At 43.4% G+C, this 13,213-nt stretch overlaps 1 protein-coding gene across 1 annotated transcript in view; it reads left to right on the top strand.

The window, feature by feature from the left end:
* The first annotated feature begins 1,210 nt into the window (after positions 1 to 1,210).
* The window catches only part of DMRT1 (doublesex and mab-3 related transcription factor 1), a 57,358-nt gene continuing 45,355 nt past the window's right edge, over positions 1,211 to 13,213 (top strand). The window contains exons 1-2 of the mRNA XM_062513112.1: positions 1,211 to 1,495; positions 4,573 to 4,756. Coding sequence (XP_062369096.1) covers positions 1,211 to 1,495; positions 4,573 to 4,756 — 469 coding nt within the window. The remainder of the gene's footprint in view (positions 1,496 to 4,572; positions 4,757 to 13,213) is intronic.

Raw genomic sequence — 13,213 nt, 5'->3', positions numbered from 1 at the left:
GAAATAAATTTCTACCTACTGTAACTTACTGCCGTCTGATATGCTGAGTCATGAAGCTAGGGTTATAGAAATCTTTATGCAATCTTTATAAATCAGCCTCACATAATCTCAGGTGCTTTCTGCTTCATCTCTGTTGAGTCACTCATTTGACAGTTGTCATTCATCTTAGATTGAGATGTAATTTAATAGTTTCATTTCAGCATGAAGATAGCGTCATCTGAAGTTGAGCCCAGAAAGATTTAAAGGTGTAACAGAGGAAATATTAATACTGTAAATAATATCTGTAGAGCTGCATGTGTTTATAAATCACATAGTGCCAAGTTGGAAGGGCGGCCTATGTAAAGAAGAAAAAAGCATCTTCGCTTGTCTTCCCCTGCAGAGTTCAGCTGCTCTGCCACCCACAGCAGCTCGAGATGATGGCTTCCGAGTTACCACCATGCTCTCACTCGCCCTTAAACCTTCTGGAATCACCTGCCCACACAGATATTGATCAAGGTGTCTTTATATACATTGCAGGTTACGAGTGTGAGGTAACCTGTAAAGGGAGGATGCAATCCAGCAAGACGCCAGCAGCCCCACGACAGAGTAGCTGAGCTACGGCAACTTGGGTGTTTTATTCGGGCGTCACACCTCTCCCTGGGCCAGGCCAAGTAGGTCGCCTGCCCAAATCTGACCTGCCCAGCCTAGGGACAACTAAACAACTGGGCCTAAACATGGCCTCTTTGGATCGCTTCCACCTTACTGTCGCAGACCTCGCCTGGCATCACCACCATGAACACGGCCTCCGCTGGCCATTGAGGGGCAGGGAGGGTGGGCAGAGGCCGCGGGACGGCCGCGGAGCCGGGGACCCGGACATCCTGTCGTGCGGGACCGGCTGGCAGCGCGACTGAGCCGAGCCCCGCAGCACCTCGGGGCCCCACGCCACCCTGACCCTCGCCAAGCATCTAACGGGGACCGGCCTGCACGGGGCCCGCCTCTCCCGCCGCAGGCCGGCCTGGTGGGGGAGGGAGGAGCGCGAAGGCAAGGGTGGCTGCTCTCTCGGGGCAACCAGGATTTCGCGGCCACAAGGACCCCCCGGAGCAGGGGTGGGGGAGGCGCGGCAGGAGGGGCGACGCCCGCCTGGTGCTGCCCGCCAAAACGAACGGAGTGGCGGGACGGGACGGGGCAGAACCGCGCAGACTGCTCTCCCGGCTGCACCCCGCCTGCCACGATGCCCAGTGACACCCCGGCCTTCAGCAAGCCCCCGGACGTCGCGGGCCCGGGGGACAAGGCGAACAACTTCGGGAAGGCGGCGGCCCCCATGGCGGCCGCCCCGGCGGACAGGGGCGCCGCTGTAGCGGGGAAGAAGCGGCCGCGACTGCCCAAGTGTGCCCGCTGCCGCAATCACGGCTACTCCTCGCCGCTGAAGGGGCACAAGCGCTTCTGCATGTGGCGGGACTGCCAGTGCAACAAGTGCAGCCTGATCGCCGAGCGGCAGCGCGTCATGGCAGCGCAGGTGAGCTGTGCCCGAGCGGGCTGTGCTCCGCGCCCGGGGGGTCGGGTCCGTCGGAGCCAAGGGGCCGCGGCGAGATGCGGTGTACTGCGAGACCGCCGCCGCGGGGAGCCTCGCTCCGGCCAGGAGTTACCGCTGCATTCCTATGTTAGGCAGACTTCGGGCTGTATTTCTCGCAAGTAATTTATTTTTTTTTCCCCCCATAAAAATGGGAGATGCCCCAAAGGCGCGGAGGATTGCAGTCGGGGCGAGCGGCAGGGGTGAGCTGTGCCCGCCGGGCACGGCCGAGCGCCGCTCCTCCGAGCCGGGTGCAGTCCGGCCCTGTGGACAGCTCCGGGGGGGGGGGCTGTAGAACATGCATGGAGGACGACGTGAGCCACCGTCAGTGCCCGTTTTCCAGCTTGCTTTTACCTTGAAAATTAATAATCTGGCCAACAAATTGCTTATCGAGAATATTTTGTGGTAATGGCTCCAGACTCGGTGTAAATAGCATTTCCTGATGCTGTGGCTTCAGTTGAGCGCATTTCTAACTTTCTAATGTTTTTGGGGTCTATTTTAGCGGCATTGTTAGAAATTCTGCATGCAGCAGCTCCTCTCATAGCTGTGTAGATGGGTCATTTTAAATCTCAACGAGGGCTCCGACTATTCCGAAATACAAGAGATAAGAAAAAATAAGAAAACAAACGGTATCCAGTTCAGGGAAGGAGTAACGTTCTCGTTGGGTAGTCTAGCTGAAGTCAAGAGTTCTGGCGGTGTAAATATAGGGCTGTATTAACTGTTACGGTCTTCATCTTGCAAAAACATCCGTAAGGGGGTCCTGGGCGTGTAGTGGAGCGGCTGCTGGAACAGTTGAACTCTGCGAGGGGCGTCATTAGGGCAAACGATCCCCTGCCGGGAAATAATTGACAAGGCTAATATTAGAGTTCGTGGTGCCTGTGAATGGAATGATACCAGACCCACCCACAAGTTTGCAATTGATGTGCTCTCAGAGCTTCGTGATCCTGCCTAAAATGTATGTCGGGCTGACAGGTTTTGAAAACGTAAGCGGCCCTGGATTAAATCTTTCCATGCTTTTTTATTCTGTTATTCATTGCAGGTATTATAAAACGTCCTCAGAATGCAATGAGTGTAAGTTTTCATGCATTTAAACAATTCCTCCTTGGTGGTATGGCAGTCAGAAATCGTTGTTACGCCCCAGCACTTTCTCTGCCTTGGTGTGAACCATGGAAAAATAAACGTGAATCCCTTTGCTGTCTGCCTCGGGGAAGGGAGCACAAAGTGCGTTGTTCCCCATGCAAAGTGTCCCCCCTTCGACACAGACTCTGCTGCTTAGCTGCTGTTGTCAGGCAGTGGGTGCCTCCTGCTAGCAGGCTCTGGTGATGGTCCTCCTGGGGGTATTTTCTTCCCTGCCTAGGATGTGAAAGTAGCTTTGAAAGCCTCCCTAGCTAAACCTTATCTGTGTAGGAGTTACACATTGAAAGTCTGTCTTTCCCCCTTTTGATATATTTCTGCAGTAAGCCCCTTGATGCTGGTGGAATTTTACAGGTCAAGGATATTGGCTTGTGAAATAAAAGTTACAGTAGTGTTTGCAAGTTTGCACCTTCTGTATGGGATGTTTCTTGTTGCTAGGGCTAATACTAACTCATAGAAGTATACATCTGTATTAGGAAAAAGTGTGGCAGTTGAACATGAAAATGTAGGCAAGTCCTTTACCAGATACCCAGGAGAATTTCCAGCAAGAAAAGTCCATGATCCCAGTCTGTAATCTGGAACAGATTTCCAAAGTTCAAGTAAAGATGCAAGTCAGTCACCTGACAAAAGTAGCCAGGTAGGTAGCTGTAACAGTGTCATATATATACTCCCCAGACAGCTGTGGCATGGGTGGACAGATGTGTTAAATTGATCTACTACTTCAGATGAGGCAGAAGGGGCTGTCTGTAAGCAATGAATATGGTTTGTTTGCACCCGTGTCCAGACTGTGTAGTGCCTGTAGTCTTGGCCAGTACTAGGTAGGCTTTGAAACATTGTCAGTATTGGAAAGAAATGGGAAGTCTCCAGACCTGCCCAGCTGTCTTCAATCTTTGTGATGCTGTCTGAGATGTTTGCAGGATGGTACCCTGCATTTGCATTTGCTTCTTCCATAGTGGTTCTCTCCGTACAGTGTACTGTTTGTTGAAATTTCCTTGAAGGACAGCATTTCCAGCCAAGAGCCAGCAGGGAATATAGCAGGCCTGGATCGAGCATCAAATTCAGGTACAAACCCTCTTGGAGAGCTGCTTTATATTGATAAGAGGTGCAGCAGAACCCTGCAAACAGGGGTTAACTTCTTAACCCCAGTAGCTGTGTATCAGCAGAGAGGAGGGTAGTGAGTACACTTTCTACAGTGTGTTTGCCCCAAGAGCAGCTGTGTTGGGGGAGTGTAGTCAGTTGTTACACATCTTCATCTGGCCTCGGTGGAGGATGATCTGTATGTCACCAGCATTTCATAGCCTTGTTCATATGTGCTTGGACACAAAAAGGGGTTGGTTTTTGATAGCTCTATATACTTCTCTACCCACTGGTTGGACTGTGTGAAGGGCCTAGAGAGTAAGCCATGTGAGGAGTGACTGAGAGAACTGGGTTTATTCAGCCTGGAGAAAAGGGGGTTCAGGAGGGACCTTCTGCAACTGCCTGAAAGGAGGTTGTTGCCAGATGAGGGTCTGCCTCTTCTACAAGGCAGACAGTAGTGATGGGAAGAGAGAAATGGGCTCATGTTGGGCCAGGAGAGGTTCAGGCTGACATCAGGAAGAATAGAAATAGTTCAAGTACTGAAAGGGGCTGTGCAGGAACTATCCGTGGAGGTGTTCAATAAACAATTGGACCTGGCAATTAGTGCTGTAGTTTAGTTGACATGGTGTTCGGTTGAAAACTGGACTCAGTGGTTATGGAGGTCTTTTCCAACCTTAATGATTCTATGATCAGCTCTACTCTATGGTACAACGAGTGAAAAACCAGCTTTGAATCTGAGTCATTCATTGCTTCCAGTACAAATTGTGCTCAAAACCGCAGAGCATGCCCTATGTCTTGTCTTTTGTTCCTAGGTTGCACTAAGAAGACAGCAAGCTCAGGAGGAGGAACTGGGAATCAGCCACCCAGTGCCCCTGCCCAGTGTCCCTGAGACGTTTGTTAAGAAGAACGGTGGTGGCAGCTCTTGCCTCTCGCTGGAAAGCAGCAGCGCAGTGTACTCGACAAGCACAGCCATGACAGCAGCTAGTACACCACCAGGTAAAGTGCTGGGAGAGCGATGCTCACGGCTGGGGATGACGGCCAGCACCGCTTATGCCTGCTGTTGATACCCGTTCCCCTCTTTGCAGTGACAGGCTTATGGAGAGTCCTCTCCCCAACCACAGCATTGTACTTTTGGTACAGTTAGTGGAAGGGAAGGATCCAGTATCAGTCTTCAGTATTTTATTTGATTATTTTTACTTGAAAATCAAAATTTCTTTTATATAGACTGGTGCTGTAATAGAATTCAATAGGCTGTATGACTGCAAGTAGAGAATTATGGGAAGCTTTTGTCCTTTGTCCCAAAATACGTACTCCTGCTACAGGTAACTGGGTAACTATAGTAACTGGGTTTTGGCTGCCTGTGTAGCTTCTTCAAAATTTGAGAGTTTTCAGAACTGTATAGAAGCCAAGTAAAATAGGTAATATTACGAACCCCAGCAACCGAGATCTGCCAGCCTTACATGATTTGATGTGGTGGCACATTGATTCTGTGTGGCATGGTGTGATGAACTACGAAAGAGTGATGTAATCTTTCTCTTTTACCACAACTTAGTATATTGCATTTAACACTTCTAAAACAAAACCCAAAAAGCCCCAACAACAAAGAACAGTATTTGTATATTCAGTGAAAGCATGGCTAAGCAAAGATGGGATTTGAAGATGCTAGGCAAGTGAAGACTCTAGGCAAAATGTTTTTTTCCTATGCAAATTGCTTTTTCCCTTTTCTAACTATGCCTGACAGATACAGTGATTGAATATATATAAGAAAGAAGAAGGGAGCTGGTGTAATTGATTTCTTGTGTACAGATGGAAAAAGGCAAACAGATAGAGATAAAAGGAAATTTCATTCATTTTAAATCATCTGTACACATGCCAGTAATACAGGTGAATATACTTGCCAGATAGAAAGATGATTCTAAAGTAGGTAATGCCTTGCATTAATTAATAAAAGGACGAGCATGTGTGTGTTTGTCAAGTGACGCTGTTCTGTTTTGCAGGCCATTAAAAGTATGTCAGATTAATTTGTTGGATCTAGTGTAGACAGGCAGTTTCAGACCATCGTAGAGGAATTTTGTTGGGAAGCTTTTAAAAGAACTGCTTAATAAAGCAATAAATAGCTTTTTATTAGCTTTTTTTTGTTTTCATTATGTTAGTGTCACCTTTGAATTGATGCAGTTACTCCTTTCATATTTGCATTACTGCATGCTTTTTCTATAGACATGGAAAAAGCTGGCTAAAGATTAAAGTAGTATATTCAGTAATATACAGAGGTTGTGTGTAGCTCAGGAGAACAAGCAGATCCTTGCTTACACAGAAAGACCAAAGAATGAAATAATTTTACTGTTGAAATATCTGGGAAAAGTTTTGATCTTAATGTTTTTAAAATAACAGTATTTAATTTATTAATCCCATTTTAATAAGTGCCAATTAATTGAATTAAATTACGGTCTTTTAATGAAAAACATTGACCAAACAAGCTTAAGGCAATTCATATGCTTGAATAAGTACTTGAAAATGCAAAACTGCCTAATTTTAAAGTAATTTGAACTGTTCTACTATTTTTGGTCAGAGGAATCATCTTTCTTACCATGGAATTTGAACAGTCTAAATACATTGTTTCTCAGGCATTTTACTAAATATCTAACTGTTGTTATTTGTGTCCAAATAAATTACTATTTGTGAGTGACAGCATTTAAAATACACAGCTTCATCTCCAGAACCAAGATGTGATTACAGTCAGGAGTCAAGACAGCGTCAACCTAGTTCACCAGAAATGGAAGCATCTGCAAATGAATAGGAAATCAAGTTCATAGGTTTGCTTTTGGGTGCCTGAGTAGCAACAGACATTGTGCTTAGCTCAGAGGTGACTACACTGTATAAATATAGTAATGTCTCTATTAATTTTGGTAGCTTCATTTGCTGAAAGCAGTGTAAGTACTCATGGGTTTTGACTTGATACTGATGACTGTGTGCTACTCTGAAGCTGGAGAAGATGCTCTGCATTTTTCCAAACCAGTATGGTAGCTTTTCACTGTAGGCTGTGGTGAGGAATATAGCCTAAATATTCTCATGCTTCTATTTTCAGCATATAATCTTATTTTTTTTTCAGATGAGAAATTGATGTGTGCCATAAGTTCTGGCTTTACATGTTGGGTTGTTTCAGGACCAGGTACTTGATGGATTCTTGTGTTGCTGTTTTATGATTTTATAACTACCCTAAACTGCAAGCAAAATAAGAGAACCCAACAGAGCAAGTGTCACTGTCTCGGGTTGGTAGGTTGAGCTGCTGATTTTTCAAGAACTTAGAGTAATTATTACAAAAGCGAGCAGAGGAAGTGGAACTGTTCATTACAATGGGAGTCAGGAGTTCCCTGCAAGCCCCAGGGGAAGCGGTGGCTCCTGGGAGTGCAGCATGTCCTGTATGGCTCACATTAGATTGGGCAAGAGGTGATTTTTTTTTTTATTGACAGCGATAATTCTGTTCCTTCTCTAAGGTTTTCGGCTTATGAGAGCAATTCTTCTTTTGGACTCCCATCACATGGAGCATTGTTTGCCAGCAGAGGAGTGATGTGTGAAGGAGTCACACAATTAGACATAGTGGCAGAGAGAGAGAGTCATTGCTTGCTGTATCCATTTTATTAGCAGATCAGAAATAGTATAACACCTGGAGACCAGAGGCAGTTTTTCAGATCCCATTGTGACTCACTGTTTTTGAAAAAGGAAAAAAAAATGAATTATCATGATCATAAGTATTTGAACATTAACCATGTCAAGCATGTTTACTTTGGGTGCAAGTGTATGTTCACACTGAAAAGCAAACTGGGAATTTGCAGGCTGGCTAGAAGGGAGCAGATCATGGTTTCAGGGCATTAGTAGAGTGTCTTACAGACGGAGTTTGTAATTTCTGTGCATTTCCCCTTAAAAAGTTGTAGACTGCTGAAAAAAAAAAGGACATTTAATTTTACAGAGCAGCAAAAGTCGTTATCCCAGGGCATTTGACGTAATTGGCCTTCCTTCTGTAGGATAAGTATATCCTGCTAGGATAATAGATGTGCAAAATTGAGGAAAGATTATTGATGAAGCACGTAGAATGTGCTTTTCAAACATTCTCATTTTACATGAAGACACCTGTCCACTGGTTTGTGTCAATTCAGAGCCTTTTCTCATTCTGGTATTTAGAAGTCATTAGGGGTCAGAGGGGGGAGGCAGATGAGGTCACTAAGCACCTTAGAGTTTACTGAAAAAAAGAAAGCTGCTCACACTGAAGGAAGGAGAATCCATTTCACCTTTGCTTCATTTTATTTGGTCCTTGTCACAGACTAAGGGTGATGTTTGGCATTTGGCCAGTAGAATGGCTGCAAGATGCATCACCAGGTGGCTGGAAGGTGCTGGAAAGCACCCCTTTCTCCTGCTCTGCATTGTTACTGTCCCAGTTTAGAAGTGTCCAGTATAGATGGGATTACTGTGTGATGCAAAATTCCAGCTCCTGGTCCTGTGCTCTGTGGGGGTCATTTCCCTGTTGTTTTTGTAATGACAGAAGCGTGCAGGTGCCTTCTTCGTATCATTGGTTGACAAACATAATTTTCAACAATTTGAATAGTAAGCTTGTATTTGTTATTTCCCTTTGTTACATTTATTATATTTGACAGAAACAAAATAGTATAAGTAGGTACTGCCTTTGACAAATAAAAGGGGTTTTATCTGCTCATAAATGCACACCATAGTGGGGTCATAGCAGTAGTACAATGCTTAATATATAATGGTACTGAGATCCCTTTGAACCTAGTGCCCTAGCTGTCTGCAAAAACCCTACCACACCTTCTTTACTCTTCCTTTACTTGCTTGATCACTGTACTGTGATTTCAAAAACTGATGCCATGATTTTGTAGCTGTTATGCTGCATAGATGATGAGTTAAAAAATTAGTTGTTATAATAGAAAGTATCATAGCCTGATTTTTAAAAAGTGAGAAATTTTCTTTTTGAAAGAATGCTCTTTAGCAGTATTTATAGTATAGTGTCATGTGCTGTCAGAATTTCAGTTTCATTTTAAAAGCCTCATTTTAATCAACTGATCATGTGAAAGCTGCTATGGCAGTCTTACTTTGAGACTGCTTAGGGGTTGAAACAGGTTATCCAGAGGGGTTCTGGAGCTTCCATGCTTGGGGAAGCTCAGAACTTGGCTGGATGGTGTATAAGCAACAGGATTCAACTGGGAAGCTGGCTCTAGTTTGAGTAAAGTTTGAGCCAGCTGGTCTCCAAAGATCCTTTCCAAACTGGACTGTTCTGTGAATCTCTGAAATTTCTACTTGCTTGCATTGACATTAGGTCAACATTAAATTTGAAGTTCTGCCAGCCTCAGTACTGATAAGTGTTTGCTGTGAAAGAAATCTTAACTCTTTTGACCTAGTAATGCTCGATGGTAGATTTTTTTAAACAGAATTAGCATTGTGGGGATTGACAGGTGGTGGAGGGGATTGATAGTTCAGGTGGCAGCAGCCTCAACAAGGCTGAGCAGTAAGAAGGCAGCACTAGCTGCTTTGCCTGCCTGTGCTAGGGCTAACATGATGGCTTGCATGCCCTCGGAGATCTTGGTGGGTCTGCAGTGGTTACTGGTCCATCGTCCTGCTCTTTGCTTTTCTCTTGGTCTCCTCACAGCTTTCTAAGGATGATTTTCTCCTGCTGCACTCATGGCTGCTTCTTTACCAGTTTTAGTTGCTGGCTAGGTCCTGCCAACCTCCTTCCATTGCTTCCTGGTGCTTTCCCCTGGCTTCTCTCAGAGTCAACAAATCTCTGTTCAGAAGTGGGGAGTACAATCAAACATGGCCTGTCTTTATTGTATTGTAACAGCTAGCAAAGAGAAAAGTTCTGTGTCCTTCACCTGTGAACAACTAATCCATCATCATCATATGGTTTTCTCCAGTTCATTGCAGTTAAGATGAAAGAAAAATCATATTTGCATGTGTCTCTTTCAAGAGTTTATGGACTCTTGGATTGACATGATTGCTGCAGCACAAGTTAGATTTTGGCCTGGGAAGCAGTTACTGGAAGTGGTTTTCTGCCTGTGTAGTAGTTTTCTTAGGTAATAAATCACTTTCAGGCTGGACTAAGTAAATGTTGTGGGAGCTTTGATCAATCTTCCCTTGATTTAGGGTAAAATTTATCCTGAACAGGCTTTTTTAATTCCAGATTGATACAAGTATGCAGTGAACAAAGCACTCCACAGTGTGGTGGCTGTGCCTTTGTAATTTTCAATTCCTATAAAAACGTGTTTTGCTCAGAGTTACGAAAAAAGGAGTTGGTTGTGAAGCAAGAAGGGATGGGCATTTCAGCTTCTCTCTGCTGCTTTGGGTTCACTGTACTTGGGAAAATGGTAAAGGAGTTCTGAGCATCTCATTATAAAAGGACGTAGATAAATCTGAAAGGATAGAGGGAAGGGTGACAAAAATGATGTATTGCTTGTAGGAAAGGAGACTAAGGGTGGATATAAACAGTCTATAAATATTTGAGAGGTAATAATATGGAGGAGGGGGAGGGATTATTTACAGTGCTTGAGACAGCATAACAAGGAGCAATGGCTTGAAACTAAAAAAGGCAAAATTAAATTAGACACTAGACACTTTTTTCCTAACTAGTAGTGCAATTAGCAATGGAGTGACCTGCATAAGGACAAGGGGGTAAGTGAAGCATAATCAGGGGAGGTGTTTAAGAGTGTGTTAGATTATGATCTCAAGTGATTAATACGGGGGTAAACTCTGATCAATGTTCAGGTTAAAGTAGATGACAGAAATCTCCTGCAGCTTTGTCATCTCTTACATGATTCATTGCCTTTAGCCATTGTTTGACTGTGTTAAATAAATCATAATGTTACAGGGTTCTGCATCCCTGTTTAGATGTTTCCAGTTAATTCTCCAGTTCTCTTACAAAGCTTGCACTTTCCCTGCTCTTCTTTTCAAGAAATACTCGTTATTGCAGCTTTGTATGTGCATGCATGTGTGTAGGTACCTGTGTTTTAACTGAGTTAGTGTTTGAAGTACTGTGCATACTCATTCAGTGAGGCTTGTCAGAAGGCTGGTATTTCCGTCATTTTGGTGAAATAAGGTAGAACTAGCAGCAGTTCTCAAAGTGTCTGAATTAAGAAGTTTTACTTTTCTTGTCAGGCTTTCAGTCCTGTCTGATGCTTCACTGGAACTGTAAAAACAAATAGAAATTATAAACAGGTTTGGAAAATCCTCAGAGAAGATTGCTTTTCTTTTTCTGTGCGAGTGGTATTCTGAACCTTGTGTAGGGCTGCCTTCACCAGAGGCAGGGGCTGGGGAGAGGTTTCTTCAGTATGTCAGGGAAGCAGGAGTGCCAGGGACTGGTCATGACCTACCCTGACTCCCTTACTTTGAGAGTAAAAGGCTGCTCAGCCCTGAGATGGATGCAAAGCACAGGAAGCTCAGCAGTTACTTCTATCCTTCTTTCACATCTCAGAAGAGATATTTTTTCTGCCAAAAGGACTTGGAGTAGAATATTTAAATTCTTGTTTTTAAGGTTTTTTAAAGTTTTATTTTATTTTCAAAAATACTTCACCATAGGGCTTTCTGTGTTTTCACCCTCTTGCTGTTCAAGTTCTTTCACACCACATGAGGTTTCCAGACACAGATCTTTGGTTAGAGCAAGATAGCTGCCGAGTGTTGTTTGCTGTGTGCTGGACAGGCTTTGCCGTGTACCATGTCCTAGCACAGATTCTCTTCCCACCTGAGGTAACAGGACTGGTCAGCACATCTGATTGTTCTTGTGCCTTGGAAGCTCTTCCTCTGTGGCACTGGCATTTGCATATGTGCATTCAGGTTTAGAGTTATCTGTGCCAGATTGTGCTTTCCATTTGTTATTATGAACACTGAGATAAGGAATGGAGCAGGAGCAGAAAATGTACTAGGAATTTCTAAGAATTTACTATCCGTGGGCACATTATTCACTATCTGCAGCTAACCTCTTGTTCCTTTCTGTGTCCTTGAAACAGTTATTATAACCCTCTCTGAATGTGTGGAGCTCTTTGTTTTAAAGAAAAGATATAAGTGAGGAGTGAAGGAGTACTGCACGCTTCCCTAACTGAGCACTGATTTGATTTCTTGCTTCTCCTTTTGTTTCACATGCTTTTTTGTACCTTGAAGACTGCTTTCATTTGCTTAATTTATCAAACAACTTCCTATTTCAGCCTGTTCAACCATTTGCCATTTACAGGAGATTTGTCAATTAATAACATGGGAACTAAAATGCAGTTTTGAAGGTTTCTTTTGTGGGAATGCTTTTTCATAGGCTTCTTCTGATTCCTCTATTTTATTGAACTTGACTAAACTTTCTTCTGAGTTTGAGTACCTACTAGTCTTAATCAGAGTTGTGAACAGCTCTTTTACTTAACAAACACTGTTCGTGCACATCCGTACTATGTTGTTTTCTTGAAGAGCTTGCAGAGAATAAATACTGAGCTTGTCTTCCTTTGCAGTGAGATTGGATGCCTGATTTTACTATTTTTTTTAAATTCCTTTCTTCCTGTCTTTAATCATACTACTTTATTGCTTACAGAATAAGCCACTATTTGGTTATTTGGATGTCTATAGTAATGGGCACAACTGAACCTCAGCAGATGCCAAGCCACTGTAGTTCCAGTCATTGTGCATTTTGGTCAGTTATTTGTGAACAACATTCAGTAGTGATCAATTTGCATTTACATTGAAGCTGATTTTGTGAGTGCAAATGTTGTTGCACCCATGCAACACTGGCAGTCGTTTAAAAGTTACACACATCTGTGTGATTCTTGTTCTCTCACTCAGGCCTGCTGGATGTCTGCAGTTTTTTTCACTACTCTTGCTTTCAGTTTTTGCATCACGTATTAGGTAGAGTTAAAAAGTCCTCCTGTTGCTTCCAGTTGGTCTGTGGTAGAAACTTTTGTGTTTCTGTCATGATAATAGCTTATAACTAAGCATGGGCTCCAGCTAAATCCAACCATCATCCTACTCCCTTTATTATTTTTAGTGTGAGCCATAGTGATTTTATCCTAGTCATATTTCCTCCAAGGTCTCCTATCTCACACACTTGTGAAGCTTTCCCTCCCTTCTAATGTTTTCTTTGATCTCTCGTTAATGACTTAAATCCCTTTAGATTTAATCCACACCAAGTTTCTTCCTCCTCCTCTGAATTTGCTTCTTTGGCCCTGCAGGTGTCTGGGCTGTTTTTCATCATTGTCCAGAAATCTGTTTTTCTTTACCAATTCCTATAATTTTTAATTTCTTCCTCTGTTTTTTAAAAGTTGTGTATTTACTTTTGTCTCCATTACTCACTTTAGTAGCATGTTTGATTTGGTAGCATGAACACAAAGAATTAACTATTTGCAAATTTCCTTCTTAAATCAGATATCTCAAGATGAATAATAGTATGTATACATAGATATGCAAACACGTTAGTCATAC

This window comes from Cinclus cinclus, chromosome Z (assembly GCF_963662255.1).
Source record: "Cinclus cinclus chromosome Z, bCinCin1.1, whole genome shotgun sequence".
In the NCBI taxonomy this organism is placed as follows: domain Eukaryota; kingdom Metazoa; phylum Chordata; class Aves; order Passeriformes; family Cinclidae; genus Cinclus; species Cinclus cinclus.
Note: the sequence above shows the minus strand (reverse complement) of the source record. Positions and strands in the feature narration are given on the sequence as shown.